Below are 18,891 nucleotides of genomic sequence, written 5' to 3'. Positions count from 1 at the left end.
AGGGTCAGTTTTACTGGGAAATCTGAAATGGTATCAATGAATTCTTTATTTTATTATTCTTTATTTTAATATCTATGGGTTTATTTCATATTTCCAGTGAATATTTTATCCATGCAGTGATTTTCTAAAATCATGCATTGGTCATTTGGAAAATATGGATTCAGTGTGTTACAGGTTTTTCAAACATTGACACATTTCACTATATAATGTCAAAAAAAATCACACTGGCTTATATCACCACCCATCTCACTTGAGAATTGTTTGGCAAACCATCAGGTTCACAGGGGCAAACAAGTTTATGATAGTTTCTCAAGATTCTAAATTTTCTATTGAAAGCTTTAATTTTATCATTGACAGCAAATGCCATCACTTCTTTTCCTGGAGTGACAGCCTCACTTTTTTTGTTCATTTTTGAGAAAATATCTGCCAGGAAGAAAATAGCTAGTAAACTTTGCAACTCAAAACACCTGCACCAGACCTTTTCCTTGAGACAACCCAGTGATTTGGTATATGGAGATGGCTTATACAAACTTCCCAGTGAGTCACACAGAATATTTAGCCATTTACTCAAAGGGAGAGGTTTAAGAAAATTAATAATTTTTAGTTCTTCATGAAGGACATTATTCAGTGAAATAGCCTTTAAAAAAATACCACTGGGGCAGCCCCAGTGGCTCAGCGGTTTAGCGCCGCCTTCAGCCCCTGGTGGGATCCTGAAGACTGGGGATCGAGTCCCATGTTAGGCTCCCTGCATGGAGTCTGCTTCTCCCTCTGCTGTGTTTCTGCCCCCCCCGCCTCTGTCTCTCATGAATAGATAAGTAAAATCTTTAAAAACAAAAAAAATAAAAATAAAAAATAAAAAAACACCACTGTGTAGTGGAGTAAAACAAAACAAAACAAAACGCCAAAACAACAACAAAAACACCCCAAAACAAAAAAACCCTCCACAAAAAAACAAAAACAAAAAATCCCACACCAAAAACTAGTGCCTAAGAATACAGTCCGGTGCCACTGCCTGGATTCATACTGAGGAACCAGGAGTCCTACTTATTGTTTTTGCACTACTACTAAAGATGTAAACATAGTGCAACAGGAAAAGGACAGCTTAGTTTTTTTTTTTAATTTTTTAAGATTTTATTTATTTATTTATTCATAGAGATGCAGAGAAAGAGAGAGAGAGAGAGGCAGAGGCACAGGAGGAGGGAGAAGCAGGCCCATGCCGGGAGCCCGACGTGGGATTTGATCCCGGGACTCCAGGATCATGCCCTGGGCTGCAGGCGGCGCTAAACCGCTGTGCCACCGGGGCTGCCCCACATCTTAGTTTTATTATGAAAACAATTTTGATGCCTATGGAGCCTCTGGGGATCCCCAGGGTATACACACCACACGTTGAGATATGCTAATACAGAGGCTAGTTATAGGGATGCCACCATTTCTTTTCTTTGGAACCAAGAGATTTTATCTGAGGGGAACCCACAAATCTGAAAGTGAAACTTTTACAAAAAAGGTCAATCTATAAAGCAATGAAAATATTCAACAAAGGGAATGATTAATATAAGAATGTCAACATATATATCAAATACTATTTTAGTTAATAGATTAATTGAGAAGAATACAAGAGTGGAGATTCTTTTTTTTTTTTTTTTTTTTGGAGATTTTATTCATTCATTCATGAGAGGCACAGAGAGAGGGGCAGAGACATAGTCAGAGGGAGAGGCAGGCTCCCTGCAGGGACTCTGGGATCATGACCTGAGCCAAAGGCAGATGCTCAACCACTGAGCCAGCCAGGCATCCCAAGAGTAGAGATTCTACCCAGACTGTGGAAGGCCAAGTGGAGGGCAGGGAATAGAGAAAAGGATGGGAGATAAGACCAGGCACACACGCAAACACCACCATTCACCTCTGGGTCTACATGGCCAGACATCTACAGCTTGCCCATCCTGAGAGGCTTAAGGGCATCTTAGTTAGAAAGCTAGTCCAAACCCTGGGAAATCCATTTGTGGGTGACCAGACTTAATTCTCTTTAAAAAAAAAAATTTTTTTTTGACAATGCTTTCTCTCAGAATAGTTGATTTATTCATTTTTTTCTAATACATCTATCAGTTATTAACAAATTGAGTTACTGTGGCAGAATAAAAAAATCTTAACTTTAGATGAACCATTTCAAATAGTATTTCATATATTTTTTTCAAAGGCCAGCTTCTGGACCACACAATAAAACTCCCAAATGAGGGGATGAGTGGATTCACACTGATGTTTAAAGTTTTAGATTTGACAAAACTAATGCAGTATATCTTGACAGCTATATTCAGTAGCTTAATGCTAAGCCTTTTATGCTGAATACAGAACAGAATGAATTTTCCACTAGTGTTTTGACTAGGAGGTTTTAAGATTCCTAGTCACTTAAGACGGCAGTCTGAGGCTGCTTGATAAAACAAGCATTGGCTATTTCATAACTATCTCATAAAAGGTTTCAATATTTAAGGGAAAAGAAACTCAAGGCAAAGACATTCTGAAAATATATGTTTTAGCCAAAATCTGAATGCTATGTAAACATCCTTTTGTAAACACCCAGAAAGACTTGCAGCTGTGGCATCTGTGACTTAAAATAACAAGATGAAGATCTCCAAGTAAAAGATAAATGATATCATAAAAGTTTCTTATCAAAAGAAAATACATTTTCTGATGGAATTTATGTAGGGAAAGGCTTTACAGTGAAGCCCATTTAATCCATTGTAGAATACTGAAACCTTTAAATTTGGAGTTCAGTTTGAATACATGCGAGGCAATATTCTTTTCTGTTTTGCCACTGGATTCTCTTTTTTACAAACTGCAGATTAATTTTCCCTATAAGGACATACCTTTTTGGTTTAGTTTTGTCTGTAATTATGGCTACTGTAAGTTGTTGACTTTCTGGCAAAATATCAAATTCCAGATGAACTGACAACTAGGCAGTAATGAAATTGGAGAGCTTCCCCTTTAAAAAAATTAAAATTTTAACATTATACCAAAATATGATAGTCGTATTCTAAAATATACATACATACTTTCACATGGATTAGATCTACATCTCCCAAAGGGCAAATGCTCTCTTCTATAAATGAGATTGCAGGAGAATCGAGAACCCCAGTTTGATTTGTGCAGCCTAGCTAACCACTGAAGATAAACACCAGCACTGTTATAATTCAGTATGCAACTGAGCTAGTCTTCCATGCCAGCAGAGGAAAAAAAAAAAAAAAGTCTTCTTTTCTGAAGTTGCCCATCTCTATCCGTTTCTGTCGAATTGCCACAATTGCCCAGATAAAACATTTGAGAGTATGTCAGCTTTAATTAATGTAACATGACCTGATCATTTCCACAGTTAAGAATAAAGAAGTTTGCATTCTTCAAATCCAAAGCTCAACCTGGAGATTATGCTAAGTTGCTTCATTCATAGTCCATACTCCTCTGCTCATGTCAGAAGGACAGCATTTGTCCCCTCTAGTGATAAACAAATTATACATGAAATCAATTCCACTTCACAATCATTTTCCCTATTGGGTATTATCTTTCCTTCTCTGCTCCCTCCAGTTAAGCCCACATCCTGTAACTTGCTAATGAGCTGGGGGCTTTCTGTTCCAGGTGGCACCCCCTGCCTCGAAGTCATGACATTTCCCATTTCGAATGCTGCTGGCATTTTTCGACAGCTCCTGCTAACTAGCCTTTTTGACCTGCACTAAGAGGGACTCATCTGATCGAATCCTCTAACCTGCCAATCATTCCAGCAAATGATCTTCACAGTCACTCCCAAGGCAGGAATGGAAAAAAAAAAAAAAAAAGATATGCGAACGAGAGGATGAGGGAGTAGGCAAGCGGGTGTCTCTGCAGCTACCTAATGAGAATACTTTAAGTCTCTGAGGCAGCTGAAACACTGAAAAACTGGTGGGAAAATTAGGACACAACTGAATGCCTGGCTCTGTAATTACTGATTTCTTTCCATCCTGAGATCATTTTGAGAGCAACACCTCTGAGATGTGCCAGTTTCTAGAGAACACAAGAACACCCTACCTTACACAGAGAAAATAGATTTATTTCTCCTGCCACTATCAATATGCAATTCTCATAGTCCCACTCTGCCAAACAGCATCCATTGCAGAATTAATTATGTGCTATAAGCTTGTTAAGTGTGCATTTATTTGTAAACTAGGGATGATTATCATGTTTGCCACAATGAAGAAAGGACCTCTTTTTTTTTTCCCAGGCATATTTTAAATGTTGTCACCATTTAGGAGTGTTGATTTTTACACATTTACATAAAAACAAACAGGTATGGTGGAGGCTGGCTTTGTGCTCAGGGAGGATTTAACACTGAAAACATAGGATAATCTGGGCATTCTTAATTAATGGAGACAAAATAATTTTTTCCGTCCAGATTTTTCTTGCCTATGCACAGTTTATTTAGTGGGTTCCCAGCCCACAGAATAACCCAATTACTTTAGAAGAAAGATCCGGTACATGGATCTTTCGCGGTAGATCACCACTCTAGGTATCTCAGTATGAAGTAGATTTGTTGACCAAGGAATGATACAATATAATTATGTGTTATCATTACACTATTGTATGTAATAATGTAAAATAAATACTGTACATGATTTAATTGCACATGATAATCACACATCTTTCCCCATTTATAGTAATTAGGCCAATAGCCCCATTTACAGTAATTATTATATGTAATTGAGGGCATTTTACTAATTGCATTGGAAATGATAATCCAGAGCAATTAAAAATCCAAGGGCACTATACATAATGCAAACTACATTAAAAGAATGGGGATAATTTAAAGGAAAAAAATTCACCCAATATGGAAGTTAACAGTGCAGCATTTGATTCCATGCTTGGCATATGTGGTGATATCTATTCTGAGATAAATTTCTGTTAACTTTTGTATTGTTTTTGTTCTAGACCTTGTACATGATTTCCTTAGGTGGAAAAATAATCCTTTCACTAATCTATGATGTTATCCTAACAACTCTAGGACTGTTGAAAAATTATCCTGGTATGAGTGTACAGAGTGTGTGTGTGTGTGTATGCATGCTTGTTGGTAAAGGAAACAGCTATCCTAAATTCCAAGAGACTCTGTAAATTATTCATTTGCACAACCAATTTGATGTTCTTAAAAGCTTTATTCAGAGAAGCATCTCAGAGTATTGCAAACATTTTGTTAAATATACTTGTAATAATTTAGCTAAAATGTTTAACTTTGTTAGACTTGAAATATATTCGGGTTGCAGTCTTTATTCTATTTGCTATCTCTCTGGAATTTTAATGTGTCTAAGGACCTGAATCCCTGGCTTTTGTCCCAGGGTCCCAGGGTGTATCCCTCCCTGATCCCACTCCCTGTTTCTACCCAGACAAAGCTTCCATGTGAGGAATATCTCAGGAGGAGTGATGAGCATCCGTGGGACAATGGGAATAGTTTCAAGCTCTTTTTTGCCTTCCCTTCTCGACATTGTCATTTAGACATTGTCCTCCATGCATTCAAATGTCATCCCAGACCATCAGCCCACTTCAACTCAAACAGCCTCCTTTTATGCTCAGACACTTCTTAAGAGCATCCGCAGACCACAAAGACTGTCTAGTGGGACTCAGCTGCTATCCTGGTATTAATAATACAATACAGTGCACTTAGGGCATAGATGATTCCCTCTGTATCCCAAATTCGTAAGAATCAACATTAAATGAAAGGGAAAAATAGAACACCTGAACTGATTATAACTACTTGTTCTATGTGACCGCTAACTTCACAATGGTTTGGCCAAGCATTCTAATAGATATCTTGCTTACTAGCCATGTCACATCTTGTGCCCATTACTTATAAGAAAGCTTCATTCATATTATGCTGCTGGCTAAATAGTCCCTAAGAAATTAATTTGGATTTTAAAAAGACAGAAGATGCAAGTTGCAGTGCCTTCCCCCACCCTCACTCCACAATCTGAAAGCTCAACTGACCTGGAAAATTGAATCACAAAAATATAGCTAATTTTTTTAAAGAAAGATTTATTTATTCACAAGAGACACAGAGAGAGAGGCAGAGACATAGAAAGACGGAAAAGCAGGCTCCTCACAGGGAGCCCGATGTAGGACTTGATCCCCCGACCCAGGATCACGCCCTGAGCCTAAGGCACATGCTCAACAGCTGAGCTACCCAGGCATCCCAATATAGCTAAATTTTGAGCATCCATGGGCTGATAAACCAATTTGTGAAGCATCACACCAGTTTCTTCTCTTTTATGCCTTTCTGCTTTTAAAAACTCTCAGAGAAAGGAAAAAGAAAAGCAAGGGCAAAAAACTATTATTTCTTAATTAAAAAAATATCACACTGAATTCTGATTTTAAGAAAAGCACGCTGAAATAGTTAAAGGTAATGGAGCATCATATTAGTAAAAACAATGGTTTAGAAAAACAATGTGTACATACGTGTGTGTGTGTGTGTGTGTGTATGTGTGCATGTGAGAGAGAGAACACGCAAGAGGGAGGGACAGAGAGAAAATGCTTAAGATAAAGCAAATGTAGTAAAATGCAAATGTTGGGGAAAGCAGGTGAAGGGTATCAGGACTTCAGTGTACTATTCTTGCAACTTCTCTAGAAGTCTGAAATAATGTCAATTGAAAAAGATACTTTAAAAAATGTACCCTGGATGAAGCATGATATATTTAACTTTATTTTCATTCTGCTCTGTGACAATCCCAGGACATAATTAAGAAGAAGATTAGGTAGTAAAGGCCTTCAAGTCCTTTGCTAATCTACTCATAGGGCTGGTGATGGTGATGCAGGGTACAGATCAGAGATGACCCAAGGAAAGGGAGGGGTGGAGGGGCAGAGAAGGGAGGGAGAGAAGAGGAACAAGCATCCTGAGCCTACTATTTTGCATCAGAGTTTACAGGAGATAATAGACTCTCCCGGGTGGAGGGAAGCTAAGGGAAGGAGAGTGGAGGTGGGGTGGGGAAACTAAACCACTAACATTCCAGCCTTTCTACGTCTGGTGTTCATAACATGCATTATGCATTTGTGGTTCACAGCACCATCAATTTCCCGAATAAGACATATTTTTTCATCTGCAGCAATGTAGGGGTAATGACAAAACCCAGGGATTCTTTCAGTTAAAACCTGTTAGGAACACTAAGGATTGTTTCCTCCTCAGCCTGTTACTTCCACAACTATTGTCAACTGCATGAGACAACAGAGACAATAAAACTATAGTCGCTTGATAGGAAAAAAAATCTGTAGGATCATGCAGAAAATAAGTTGTTGCAGGAAAAAAAAACCAAACCCAGAAAACTTCCTGCTGCTAAAGGAAAGCTACAACTAATACTTGAATTTATTACACTGTGGTAAGTATTAAATGAGTACTATCTCCTTTTGTGTCTATAGTTGAGAAAACGCAACATGGCTTAAGAAGACCTTTCGTCAAAAATATCACACAATGAGGATGTTGTTATGCCATTAAAATTGGAATTTCCCTCTGTGCTTGTTTGATTTTTTTTTCCTTGGTAGTATACAGGCCAGGCAAGGTGCCTTCTGGCTATACTCCTTGCTTTGTAGAAGCTTCAGAGACTGCTAAACCCAGAGCCTTCTCCTGAGGGGTTCCTGAAGAAAAGACTGGCCCCCTTTACAGCTCAGCTGACTGGATCAGGCTCTGCGCGGGGCCTAGGGCCATCTGTAGTCAGCCAGCAGCTTTTGGAGTGACTGACACAACAGCCTAGCTCAAAGCTTTGCCTTCTGCTTCACGGTCATGCCTGCACCCATCAGAGCTGCTCCTGACGAGGGTTTGAATCTGAGTAAAAGAGCTCACTGATGGTCCCGGAAATAGGGGGACGAAGGGAGACGACAGGAAGCAGGATTCATGAATAGGCAGAAACAAGTAGGCAGAAGCCATGAGATGAAGAGACGGTGAAAACCTTGGCGGACGCACGGCCAGCCAGAGCGAGCTGCCATGACGGCCCGGCCCGAGGCCGGCGATCGCGGGCTGCCTGCGCAGGAGCAGGCCCCGGGCTGACGTGGTCAGGGTGGTGGACAGAATCAAGCTCCTGTGCGGTCCTCACGGACACCCGGGCTTTGCGAGGCCTGTCTCTGCAGCTGCTTAGACTGTCAGCCTTGTTCTCCCTAATTTCCCGAAGCAACCTCAACAGACTACTGTTACCTGAGGAAACCTGACCGCGGCTCCTTCCCCTGTAAGATCCCGTCACCCGCTCCCTCGTGGTCTCTTCCCCTTCCCGGGGCACAGCTCCTTCTGTCATTCTCCGTTACCTGCCTCTGTCCTCTCTCTGCACCACCTGTCTTTTCACTTGAAGGTGTCCCTTCCTCAAACACTTCGAGCTTTTCTTAGATGGTTGTAATCCAGAACTGAAACATATTTTTACTGATTGAATTCAGTAACATTCAATTTAATTTTACTGATTCCTGGGACGCCTCGGTGGCTCAGTGTTTGAGCGTTTGCCTTCGGCTCAGGGCATGATTCCCGGGCTGGTGATCGAGTCCCACACTGGGCACCCTGTGAGGAGCCTGCTTCTCCCTCTGCCTATATCTCTGCCTCTCTCTGTGTCTGTCATGAATAAATAAATAAAATCTTAAAAAAAAAATTCTTTTTCTGATCTCTTTCCTTTTTTTTTTTTTTTTTTAAAGATTTTATTTATTTGAGAGAGAAAATGTGCAGTGGGGAGGAGCAGAGAGAGAGAGAAAGCAGCAGGGACCCTGCTGAGCAGGAAGCCCCATGAGGGGCTGGATCCCAGGACCCAGGGATCACGACCTGAGTTGAAGGCAACTGAGCCACCCAAGTGCCCTGGATTCCTTTTTTGAAAGGCAGGTAGGGAAAATGATCTTCACCAGTGCTGTGCAGTAGAATGTTCTGTGATGCCACAGAAAGGTTCTTATCTGCCCTGTCCCCAGTATGTGGCCACTAGTGATGTGCAGCTAATGGGCACTTGAAACAGGGTTCTGCTACTGAGGAAACAAAATTATAATTTAACTGTAATTAATTAAAAGTTAAATGGAAATGCCCACATGTGGCTAGTGGTTACCTTGTTGGCTAGTATAACTCTACACTATTCTTCCTTAAAAAAATGGGGAAGGGAAGGAAAGGGATAGATTTTCCTAGTCTGTCTTTATCTAATCCTGACCCAAATAAGTTGATTATTTTATTTCATAAATACACAATTCTTGAATATTTACTGAAGATTCCATAATATGTGGTTCAAAGGCTACCTGCATTAACATCCTTTGTGACCCTTCAAAGTTGCAGATTCATGGATCCTGGGAACCTGCATTTTTAAAAACTCCCCAGGGCATGAGAACACCTGCTTTACTGGATGTTCAGACAGTGATGCCAAAGAGTCTTAAGCACAAATGCATTATATTCTTCCTGGAGCTTGTTTTTTTAAAAGGTCTTTATCTTAATTAAAATTCTCAAGCAATTTATGTATTCTACGCTGGTTACCTGGCAGCCTACTTTTAGGGAATTATTGCTTTATGACTGAGTCAAGCAGAGTCTAATACATTTTTTTCATTGTCATATAATATTTCAGTTTGATTGGAAAAGATAATGTGCTCTCGGGCAAGGAGAGGGTCACTAAAAATATGTATGAGGTTAACTTCTTGCACTTGAACCAAAGAGAATTTTTTCATATACTAGACTGACCTTTGTATATTTACTATGGATTTAACAGGGCCTGAAGGCCAAGCGATTCACTGAAAAGAGATGTTCCATAATGAACACAAAGCATTTTTTTAAAAAAAAATCTGTCTAAACGATTAGAGGCCATTCTTAATTCTGTATTCAGCAAAAGGAGGAGCAGACTGAATATGTACTTCCTAGCTCAATTTAGAATAACTGGAAAATTAGGCTCAGTATAGGGGCATGGTTAGTTTTGCTATATGCAAATATAAGTGATACAAACGGATGTGATATTTAATATAGCTTCTGGTCTTTTTTTTAAGTTTTTATTTATTATTTATTTATGATGGACATAGAGAGAGAGAGAGAAGCAGAGACACAGGCAGAGGGAGAAGCAGGCTCCATGCTGGGAACCCGACACGGGACTCAATCCCGGGACTCCAGGATCACGCTCTGGGCCAATGGCAGGCGCTAAACTGCTGAGCCACCCAGGGATCCCCACTTCTGGTCTTTGGGGAAAATTTCAATGCACATTTTAAGGCTCTCTCAGACTTTAACATGGTCTACTCTTCAATGCTCATAAAAAGAGTGGGGAGAATTTTTGAAACCATTAGTCTACTAACATCTTTAGAGGATAACAAAATGTAGGAAGCATAGTATTTTGATCATCCAGTGGCACCCATCTCATTTTTAACTTAGGTGCAGGGAGTTTTCTTTTCATTTTATTTGGTTACAAGACTCTGAAACCAAAATTGCTTTCTGCTGCAAAGAAAAATGCTTCTCATTAGCTTTTCCACTAAGGCCACTTTATGAAAATCCAGCATTATTAACTCAATAATTGAAATGACCTTAATATGCAAGTTTAGGAAAAATCTCGCATTGAGTTATAGGGACAAAATTAGGACTTAAAACAGTTCTCCATCATTTCAAAAACAGAAGTGATGCAATGCATTTTTCACACTGACTCTGTGCAACTCCCCAAAGAGAGGTGGCTGAAATGCTAGATTACAGTTGTAGTCTCATTGGGCCCTAAAATTCTTTTCCCACCCTTCTTCTTCTCAATCTTTCTGGGCTTCACAAAGAATTGGGACATTTGAAAAAAACATGCCACAGCTTGCTCTAAACAGTTAATTAATTCATCATCAACAAAATCAAAATCTAGGGTATTACATGTTTTTCTGTACAAATATTCTTATTTACCTAGACTTTTTGCTCTATCATATCTACAATATAGGCACTAATATTTGGCCATTGGTCAGAATAAGCTTCACTGCACAGATGTATTAGGCCAATATGTAGGCTGTTTTATTTGATCTCTAAGATGGCCTTATTTGAGTACAATTAAAAACCCACAAAGGTGAGAAATTAAAATGGTTTCTTTTTCTGCTGACAGAACACTCTTAGAATCCAGCTTCCCTGCAGCTTTTCTGAGAAAAGAAAACTTAGATGTCTCCTCAGTATAATGTTGACTTGAGCTGAGGCATTTGGATTTGGAAGACAGCAACAAAAAGAGTAATATTAAAGCTTTAAAAGTTGATGTGAAAAAGAGAAAGAGAACATATTTGTATTATCATCAAATAATTCCAGAGGAAGAAGGAGCTCCGATAGCCTTAAATTTAGTTTAAAATATATAGTGCAAAGAAAATACATTTTGTGTAAAGGCTTTCAAATACTGATGATTCTAATTCTGAGCACCTCTTTAAAACCCTCTTTTTTAATGAGCAATTTTTGAGACCTTATGAACAATGCTTCTGTCCAGTCAGCTTGATTTGGTTTTCCAAGGAGAGGCTGATCTGAAATACCTTCTAGCAGCTTTGACTGGCTGTGCTCAGGTCATAGAAATCTTAAAAGAGCAGAGAAGAAAAGACACACAGCCCTGTGACTGAAATTCAAGCCTGCCTGTGTGCATGGGTGCATGAGGCAGCAGCACAAATAAAGTCTACATTTTGTTTTGTTTTGCTGTATTGGCTATGGAATTTACAAAACCAGAGGCCCTCACTGTGGTAATGCAGGTTAAATACTTTAAAAAGCATATGCTACCAACCTCGAGAATTAAAACTGTTCTCAGGACCAGGAGGTAACTCACCCCATTCGTTGTGTGACCAGTTGAAACTCAGAATGAGAGTACAGACACCAGGGAGGGAGTGAACCTGTGCTTCTAGGTAATTTTGTATCCAACGGGGAGAAATAACCAGAATTCTTAGGTATGGAGTGGCAGGTCTATCAGTAAAATTTTCTGACTGGCATTTATTTACCATGTTTTATCTGGGCATCTTTCCTTTTCATCATTCATAACTCAATAGTGCACTCCCGAGAGGCCAAAATTGGTCCCCACATTGATGTATGCAAAAGCTAAGCCCCTCACATAGCTCAAGTTATTGGCAAATCACCCACAAGACAATGGGGACAGTATCATTTTTCACTGTGCCAAGCTGGCAATTAAGCCTGCTAATACATTTCATATTAAGAGGAAGAAGAAGGAAGAGGGCTGTTGCAATGTCCATATCCTTCGATTTACTGGAACATTTAACCACTGAACATCCACATAAGCAAGGAACAAATACAGGATAGCAAATATAAAGCCTTCCCTACAAAAAAAAAAGTGTTCTCTATTTGTTTCAGAGTTCTGTTACATTAAACAGAAAGATATATATATTATATATATGCATAAAATTCCAAAAAACCCCAGACATTTCCATCTGGCAATAAAGACACACACAGTCTTTTAAGAAGTTACTGTCTTCTGCTTTGTTTCTGGGAAGCATGTGTGACTACAACAGGCGACATGCTAGAGATTGCCTTGTTTAGATTATGCTTCTTATCTGCAGAATAGTAGAAGTCAAGGAACTGAACAGGAAAAAAAAAAAAAAAAAAAAGCTGCATCATGGTAAGGTCTGTACTTGGGACCAGGGAGGAATCAGAAGTAGGTTAAATAGCCCACACAGCAGCTAAGCTAAACTAGGGAGCGCATGTTCTTTCCAAGGGAAGCAGCCATGATCCAGTTATATACACACAATTCTGGCAGGAATATAAATGCAGTATTGCCAGAGTTGCTGATTTTTTTTTTAAAGCTAAGAATCCAGACTTTGTGTAAAATCTCTCCATTTTAAAGCGAAAGCAATTAATATAAAAAAAAAATTTGCGTGGGCCAAATAAAGCAAATCTGTGACTTAGATACAGCCCGAGGTTAATCTTTTTCTAGTCTCAGCAAAGAACATATGAGTAGTTAAAATTATTTGCTTGTAAGTGAAATGATTTGTTTCTGACTGCATAAATAAAATACAATTTTGGCTAAGCTCCAGTGGGTACCTGAAAATATGACTAACTGTACTCTCCTCAGTAGAATCTGTGATGAATGCCATAATGAACATAAGAGATTCAATGGACACTTAAGGGGAAAAAAGGAATCTGAAATATTTCATTTAAAAGATCCATTCAATGTGTATTCATTATTACTTTCCAGGCAAAGTAGGTCATCTTACCTGTGCTCTCTTGAGAATGCTGTGCTCATCAATGCTTGCTATTTGATAGACTTTTTCCATAACTATTGTTTTTCCCAAAGGCCCGCATGCTTTCTCCAGCTTCTGGCTGCAATCTTACATTTGGGACAGTAAAAATAGAAGACACTGTGGACAGAATAGAGAGTTTCCATTTATATATTTATAGACATATTTATAACCCTTTCTTGTAAAACATGGAGACTGAGATGCAATTCTAGATGTCCAGCTTGTGGAACATTGTGGTATGTGTTGGTCTGAAATGTCAAGTGGTTAACAGCCACAGACGCATTTACACAGATTTATACATATGCATCATAGCACTGTCTGCCTTCTCTTTCAGAACCATAAGGCAGTTGATATTCATGCTCATATTTCTCTGATCTAGAATAACTAACTTGGATTGGAAACAACACATCTTGCACTTCCTTCATGCCATTCTTTCATTCATTCATTCACTGGAGAAATAATTATGGAGCCCCACACTGTTTGGGTATTTTGAAATCCTACAGTGTATAAACCAGAACGAAAAAAAATCCTTGGTCTTGTTGATTCCCTTTGGGGGAGACAAATGATAAACAATCAAACAAATATATCAATTAGTAGTTCAGTGTTACGAAGAAAAATAAGGCAGGGAAGAGAAACTGGAAATGCTGGGATGGAAGAAGGTTCAGGGAAGGATTTCTCCTCTCCCTCTCCCTCTCATCTCCCTATCCTCTCCCTCTCCTCTCTCTCTCCTCTCCCTCTCCTCTCCTCTCCTCTCCCCTCTCCTCTCCCCTCTCCTCTCCCCTCTCCCTCCCCTCTCCCTCTCCTCTCCCTCTCCTCTCCTCTCCTCTCCATAGGCTCTCTGCCCAGCATGGAGCCCAATGTGGGGCTTGAACTCATGACCCTGAGATCAAGACCTGAGTTGAAATCAAGAGTTGGACGTTTAACCAACTGAGCCACTCAGGCGCCCTTAGGCCTTTCTTGATAAAGTATATTTGAGCAGAGATCCAAGGAGGTGAGAGAGCAAGCCATGCACAGATCTAGAAGAAAAGTAGGCACAAATGATAGGAAGAGGAAACAGCAAGAGCTGACACCCAGGGGCAAGACGAGAAGCAGGCAAAACAGAAGGCTGTTGTAAAATAGAGGTGAAAGAAGACGGTGACTTGGGGCAGGGTGATAAAAGCAAGGAAGTGAGGAGTGGTGTGTCCTTGATCTATTTGGAAGGTAGCCCCAATAGGGTCTGGGGAAGAACTGGGTTTGAGTGTGACAAAAGAGGAGGCATGGAAGACAGCTTCTAGCAGTTGGAAGAATGATGTTGCCATTTATTGACAAATGAGAGAGTCCAGAAGGGGCAAGTCTTGGGGAAAAGAACAGTTCAGTTTTGGTGATATTAAGTTCAAGATGCCTACTACAGAGCCAAATGGAGATGCCGAGTAGCCAGCTGAATGTGCAAGTCTGGAGTCAGGGAAGGTGGGTGTAGAGAGAAAAATCTGGAAGCTGTCAGTGTATAGATAATACCTAAAATCATGAGACTGAATGAGATCACATAGGCTCTAGACAGTATGTGGATAGAAAGACGTGAGGATTATGTGCCAGGGCACTCTCAAAGTGAGAGGTCTGGCAGATGAGAAATCCATAAAGTCTGAAGAGGAGAGTTTAAGGGAAGCAAAAGGAAAGCCATGGGAGAGACCTGTCCTAGAATCCTAGAGAAGGAAATGTTACTAGGAAGCGACAGTAGACAATTGTGTTGAGTTCAGTTGATGGATCTAGATGAAGACTAGGGAAAGATCAGTGGACAAAGACTTTGAGAACAGCAGGTGCGAGCAGAGTCTTGGGCATTGTGAAAGGCTAGTTCAAAAGGACTCATGAGAGAATGGAAGTCTAGGAACTGGAAGCAGTAAATGGATTTGAGCCGGGTTTGTTTGTTTTATTTTTAAGAAGATGGCATAAGGCCACATTAATGGCATAATGTTGTTTTAGGATAATATGTAGGACATATATAGGAATGAGTAGGAAAACTCATAAACATCAGAGCTGGAAAGGTCCTTAGGGATCATTGTGACTCTAAATGAGGAATCAGGCACCCACAGAGACCAAGGAACTCAGCCAAAGTTGCCTGGCTAGTTATCAGTGGAGCTGAAGCTAAAATCCAGGTGGTCTGATTCCCAGTTCAGTGCTCTTCATACTGCACCAATTTGTTGGCCTTCTTTTACAGCAGATCTGAGTTTTGTGAATTAGCAAATGAATGTAATAAAATCAAGGACTCTGTGCTATGAAGTGTATTTTGTTCATTTACTTTGACAAGGGTAGTTCAGCTTCAATAATTTATGTAACTTGATAGTATACACAGGAGAACGCCCTGTGGTGTATTTGGGAAAAGTAATGAATTTCTTCTAAATCAGCCCTCCATTTACTTCCATGCAATTAAATTTCTGTAAGGAAGTGGGGCACAGCTGTTGGGGTTTCAGGACGGAGGGAGAGTGACAGGGTGCCACCAGAATTAGCCAGCTTTAACTACCAGATCCCCAGGTATCACTATTCTTGCTCGAAAAATTTATAATTGCCCCTTTGGTGGCACACTAACACACCACTACCACTTCTGAATTCTATCCTTTTTTTTTCTTTAAATATTTTATTTATTTATTTATTTGAGAGAGTGACAGAGCAAGCATGAACAAGGTGGTGGGGGGATGGGCAAAGGGAGAGGGAGAAGCAGAGTTCCCTCTCAGCAGGGAGCTGATGCGGGGCTTGATCCCAGGACCCTGGGATCATGACCTGAGTCGAAGGCAGATGCTTAACTACCTGAGCCACCCAGGCGCCCCCTGAATTCTATCCTTATGTAAACTCATGAGATTTTAAGGGACAGTACAGTAAAGTAAGATATTATATTGTTAAATGTTCTTCTAAAGCAAGTATGAGTCTGACGTAAGCATACAACTTAATTTTTACACTAATCCATGAACAACTGCAGTGCTTTGTGTAACCAAGGTTCTAAAAACACTTGACACTCTTCTCTCAGACTCTGATATATTAAAGTAGGCCAAGAAGGCTCAAGCCCACTTTTAATTTATTTTTGTTCCAATTTTTTCCTTTTAACCTGGTTTTGCTTTCTGCTTGCATATGTGTTTTCCTTTTGTGGACATTCTTTCAAAAATGCTATAAACTATCTTTAAGAATGTAAGCACTAGAGACTGAACTGTGTTCCTCTCAAATTCATATGTTGAAACCTTAATCCCCAATGTGGTGGTATTTGGAGATGAAATGTTTGAGTATTAATTAGGGTTAGAGGAGGTCATGAGGGTGGGGCCCACATCATGAGATTACGGGCTTTATAAGAAGAGAAAAGAAGAGAAGAGAAAAGAGAGAGAGAGACTGTTCTCTCTGCTATGTGAGGATATAGCTAGGTGGCTTTCAGAAAGCCAGGGAGATGCTTCACCAGGAACAAAATCTGCCAGAGCCTTGCTCTTAGATATTCTAGCCTCCAGAACTATGAGAAATAAATGCTATTTAAGCCCCCATAGGCTATGTTATATTCTGTTCTAACAGCCTGAGTAGGCTAATATGGTGAGGTTCCAAGATTTGATTAATATTCATTTGATTATATATTCAATCAATTTGATTATATATTCATTCATTCATTTATTTATTTGACAATCCATTTATTGGTTCTGTAATACTTCCTCCCAGGTGGATCTCCTTCCAAATCTCCTTGGAAAAGGAAGCACGTGAGAGTATTGCCCTTGCTGCTGCCATTGCCAGGTGATAAACTTTCATCGGACTCCAAACTAATGTGAAATTTAATTTGAATAATTTCTAATTATAGTCTGAAGAAATATTAACCTAGATAGCAGAGTCTCTGAAAGTAGTCATTTCACCTAAAAGAACTAGTTCCCAAAGTTTCCCAAGTCTAGGAATTTTGTTTTGTAAACATGTTTACAAGGACTACTACGTTGTTCTAAATGGAAATGACTATAGTATTTAATACTGGGATTGTCCCTTCTTGGGACTGGATTTATGCTTCATAATGATTATCTGCTAGACACAGAAACAGCATTTCTGTAACTCAAAATTGTTACCGGAGGCATTTAGCAGAATCTTGCTTTAAAAATATAATGATTTTTCATCTTTATTCTCCCCCCTTCAAAAGGTTTCACTGCTCCTGATGTTTAACGTTAATGCAAAGACGTGTTTCTGCCAATGAATATCGCCTTATGGTTATGCTTCTGCAAATAGCCTGCTGTGAGCTGATAAAGGGATTAATGCAGCCAAAATTCTTAATCTGTGAAATTACAAATTAAATTCTCATATTAAAAATACCACCCTGAGGTATTTTTTGTGGTTTTAATTCCCCTCTGGTGTTCTGCATACATTGTGCTTGTTAATGACGGGGACAGGGCTGTCTCTGGTGGCAGCCTGCTGCCGAGTGATAATGTGTAGGCATTTACTTACTGATAGAAACTGGATTTAACCACTGGCTGATAAACTAAGTGGCAAGTGGGTAATAAGTCCATATTAACAGAAAAGTACTACTACAGAATTCAGAATTCATAGACCATCAAAATCCTGGCTTAAACTCAATCATCGAGTCAGATGGGATTGAGATGTCACCAAGGAGGAGTGATATCAAGTTACAAGTTACACTAAATGGGAAAACAAACCATATGTTTGTATTTGATGAGCCATAAACTAATGAGCCCATTTGTATCCTTTTTTTTCCAATATAGGAAGATTTGTCACTAATTCATTATTTTTCCACAGAAATTCCATCTTTAATTAAAAAAGATGGTAATTGCTGTCATATTGATCAGTGTGTAGACTTTTAGAAAGAAAGTAGGGAAGAATATAGAATAAATATTGGTTGGGAATATATAAAATGTTAAAGAAGATTCACTAAACATAAGGGGGAGCAGTGGATTAATATAGCTCTAGACAGTTTAGGGTAAAAAGAAAGTAATTCAAATTAAATGGGATATCAAAAAAGATTTAGGGTAGAAATATGCAAGAGGAGTTGTTACTTGGGACTTAGCCTCAAAATAAAGGGTTACTGTTGTCAAGGAGAATCGAATACTACAATGAGGGAAAAAGCCTAAAGTCCAAGAGATTAAGGAAATAACTTTATGTATGTCTATGGTAAGTGTGTGCCCAAGAATTAATAAACATATTATATATATATGTATATATATATGTATATATTCAGTATATTCATCTTTAAGGCAGTCAGAAAAGAGTACGAGAAGGAGTGTTTCAAATTGGCGTTTGGAAAGAACGCATTACCATTGAACAAAAATGTTCTTACTGCAATAGTGTCTTACAAAATTTCACAAGAATTCTGTTTCACACTTTGGAAGAAAGAGGAGATCCTCCCAGCCATAAATCTCCCAAATATTTAAAATGTAATTGAAAAAGGCTGTGTAAATATGAACACTTTTGTAAAAACAAAACAAAAACCCACCCAGGAATGTGTTTTGTTTTAAAAGATCCAGAGAAGAGCTGTCTGTATGAATACCAAGAGCATTTGTAGTTGAAATGAATTACAAGTCTTCGGTTCTTACATGTCAATTCAGTGCATTAGCCAGTTGCCAACTCTGCTCGTCAGCTCACTGCATAGCAGCCCTTTTTAACGTTATTGTTACAACCAAGATGGTCTCTGAGAATCAAACAAAAATGAATCATTTCTCCTCTGTGTACTGAAGCCAGTTAAAAAGTACTGCATGCATAAAGCACTAAATATGTAAATCATATTTTCCTTTTCCTTTATAA

At 39.2% G+C, this 18,891-nt stretch overlaps 1 protein-coding gene across 11 annotated transcripts in view; it reads right to left on the bottom strand.

The window, feature by feature from the left end:
* CDK14 (cyclin dependent kinase 14) overlaps positions 1 to 18,891 on the bottom strand; it is a 723,056-nt gene that overhangs the window by 72,004 nt on the left and 632,161 nt on the right. For all 11 annotated transcript variants that reach the window (XR_012002660.1, XM_072764239.1, XM_072764240.1 and 8 more), the window contains one exon: positions 13,132 to 13,275. Coding sequence is in view for 10 of the 11 variants with exons in the window: in XM_072764239.1 (XP_072620340.1) it covers positions 13,160 to 13,275 (116 nt within the window). In the remaining variant the exon portion in view is untranslated. The remainder of the gene's footprint in view (positions 1 to 13,131; positions 13,276 to 18,891) is intronic.

This window comes from Vulpes vulpes, chromosome 7 (genome assembly GCF_048418805.1).
Source record: "Vulpes vulpes isolate BD-2025 chromosome 7, VulVul3, whole genome shotgun sequence".
In the NCBI taxonomy this organism is placed as follows: domain Eukaryota; kingdom Metazoa; phylum Chordata; class Mammalia; order Carnivora; family Canidae; genus Vulpes; species Vulpes vulpes.
The sequence above is the reverse complement of the archived record's forward strand: the minus strand, read 5'-3'. Positions and strand labels throughout refer to the sequence as shown.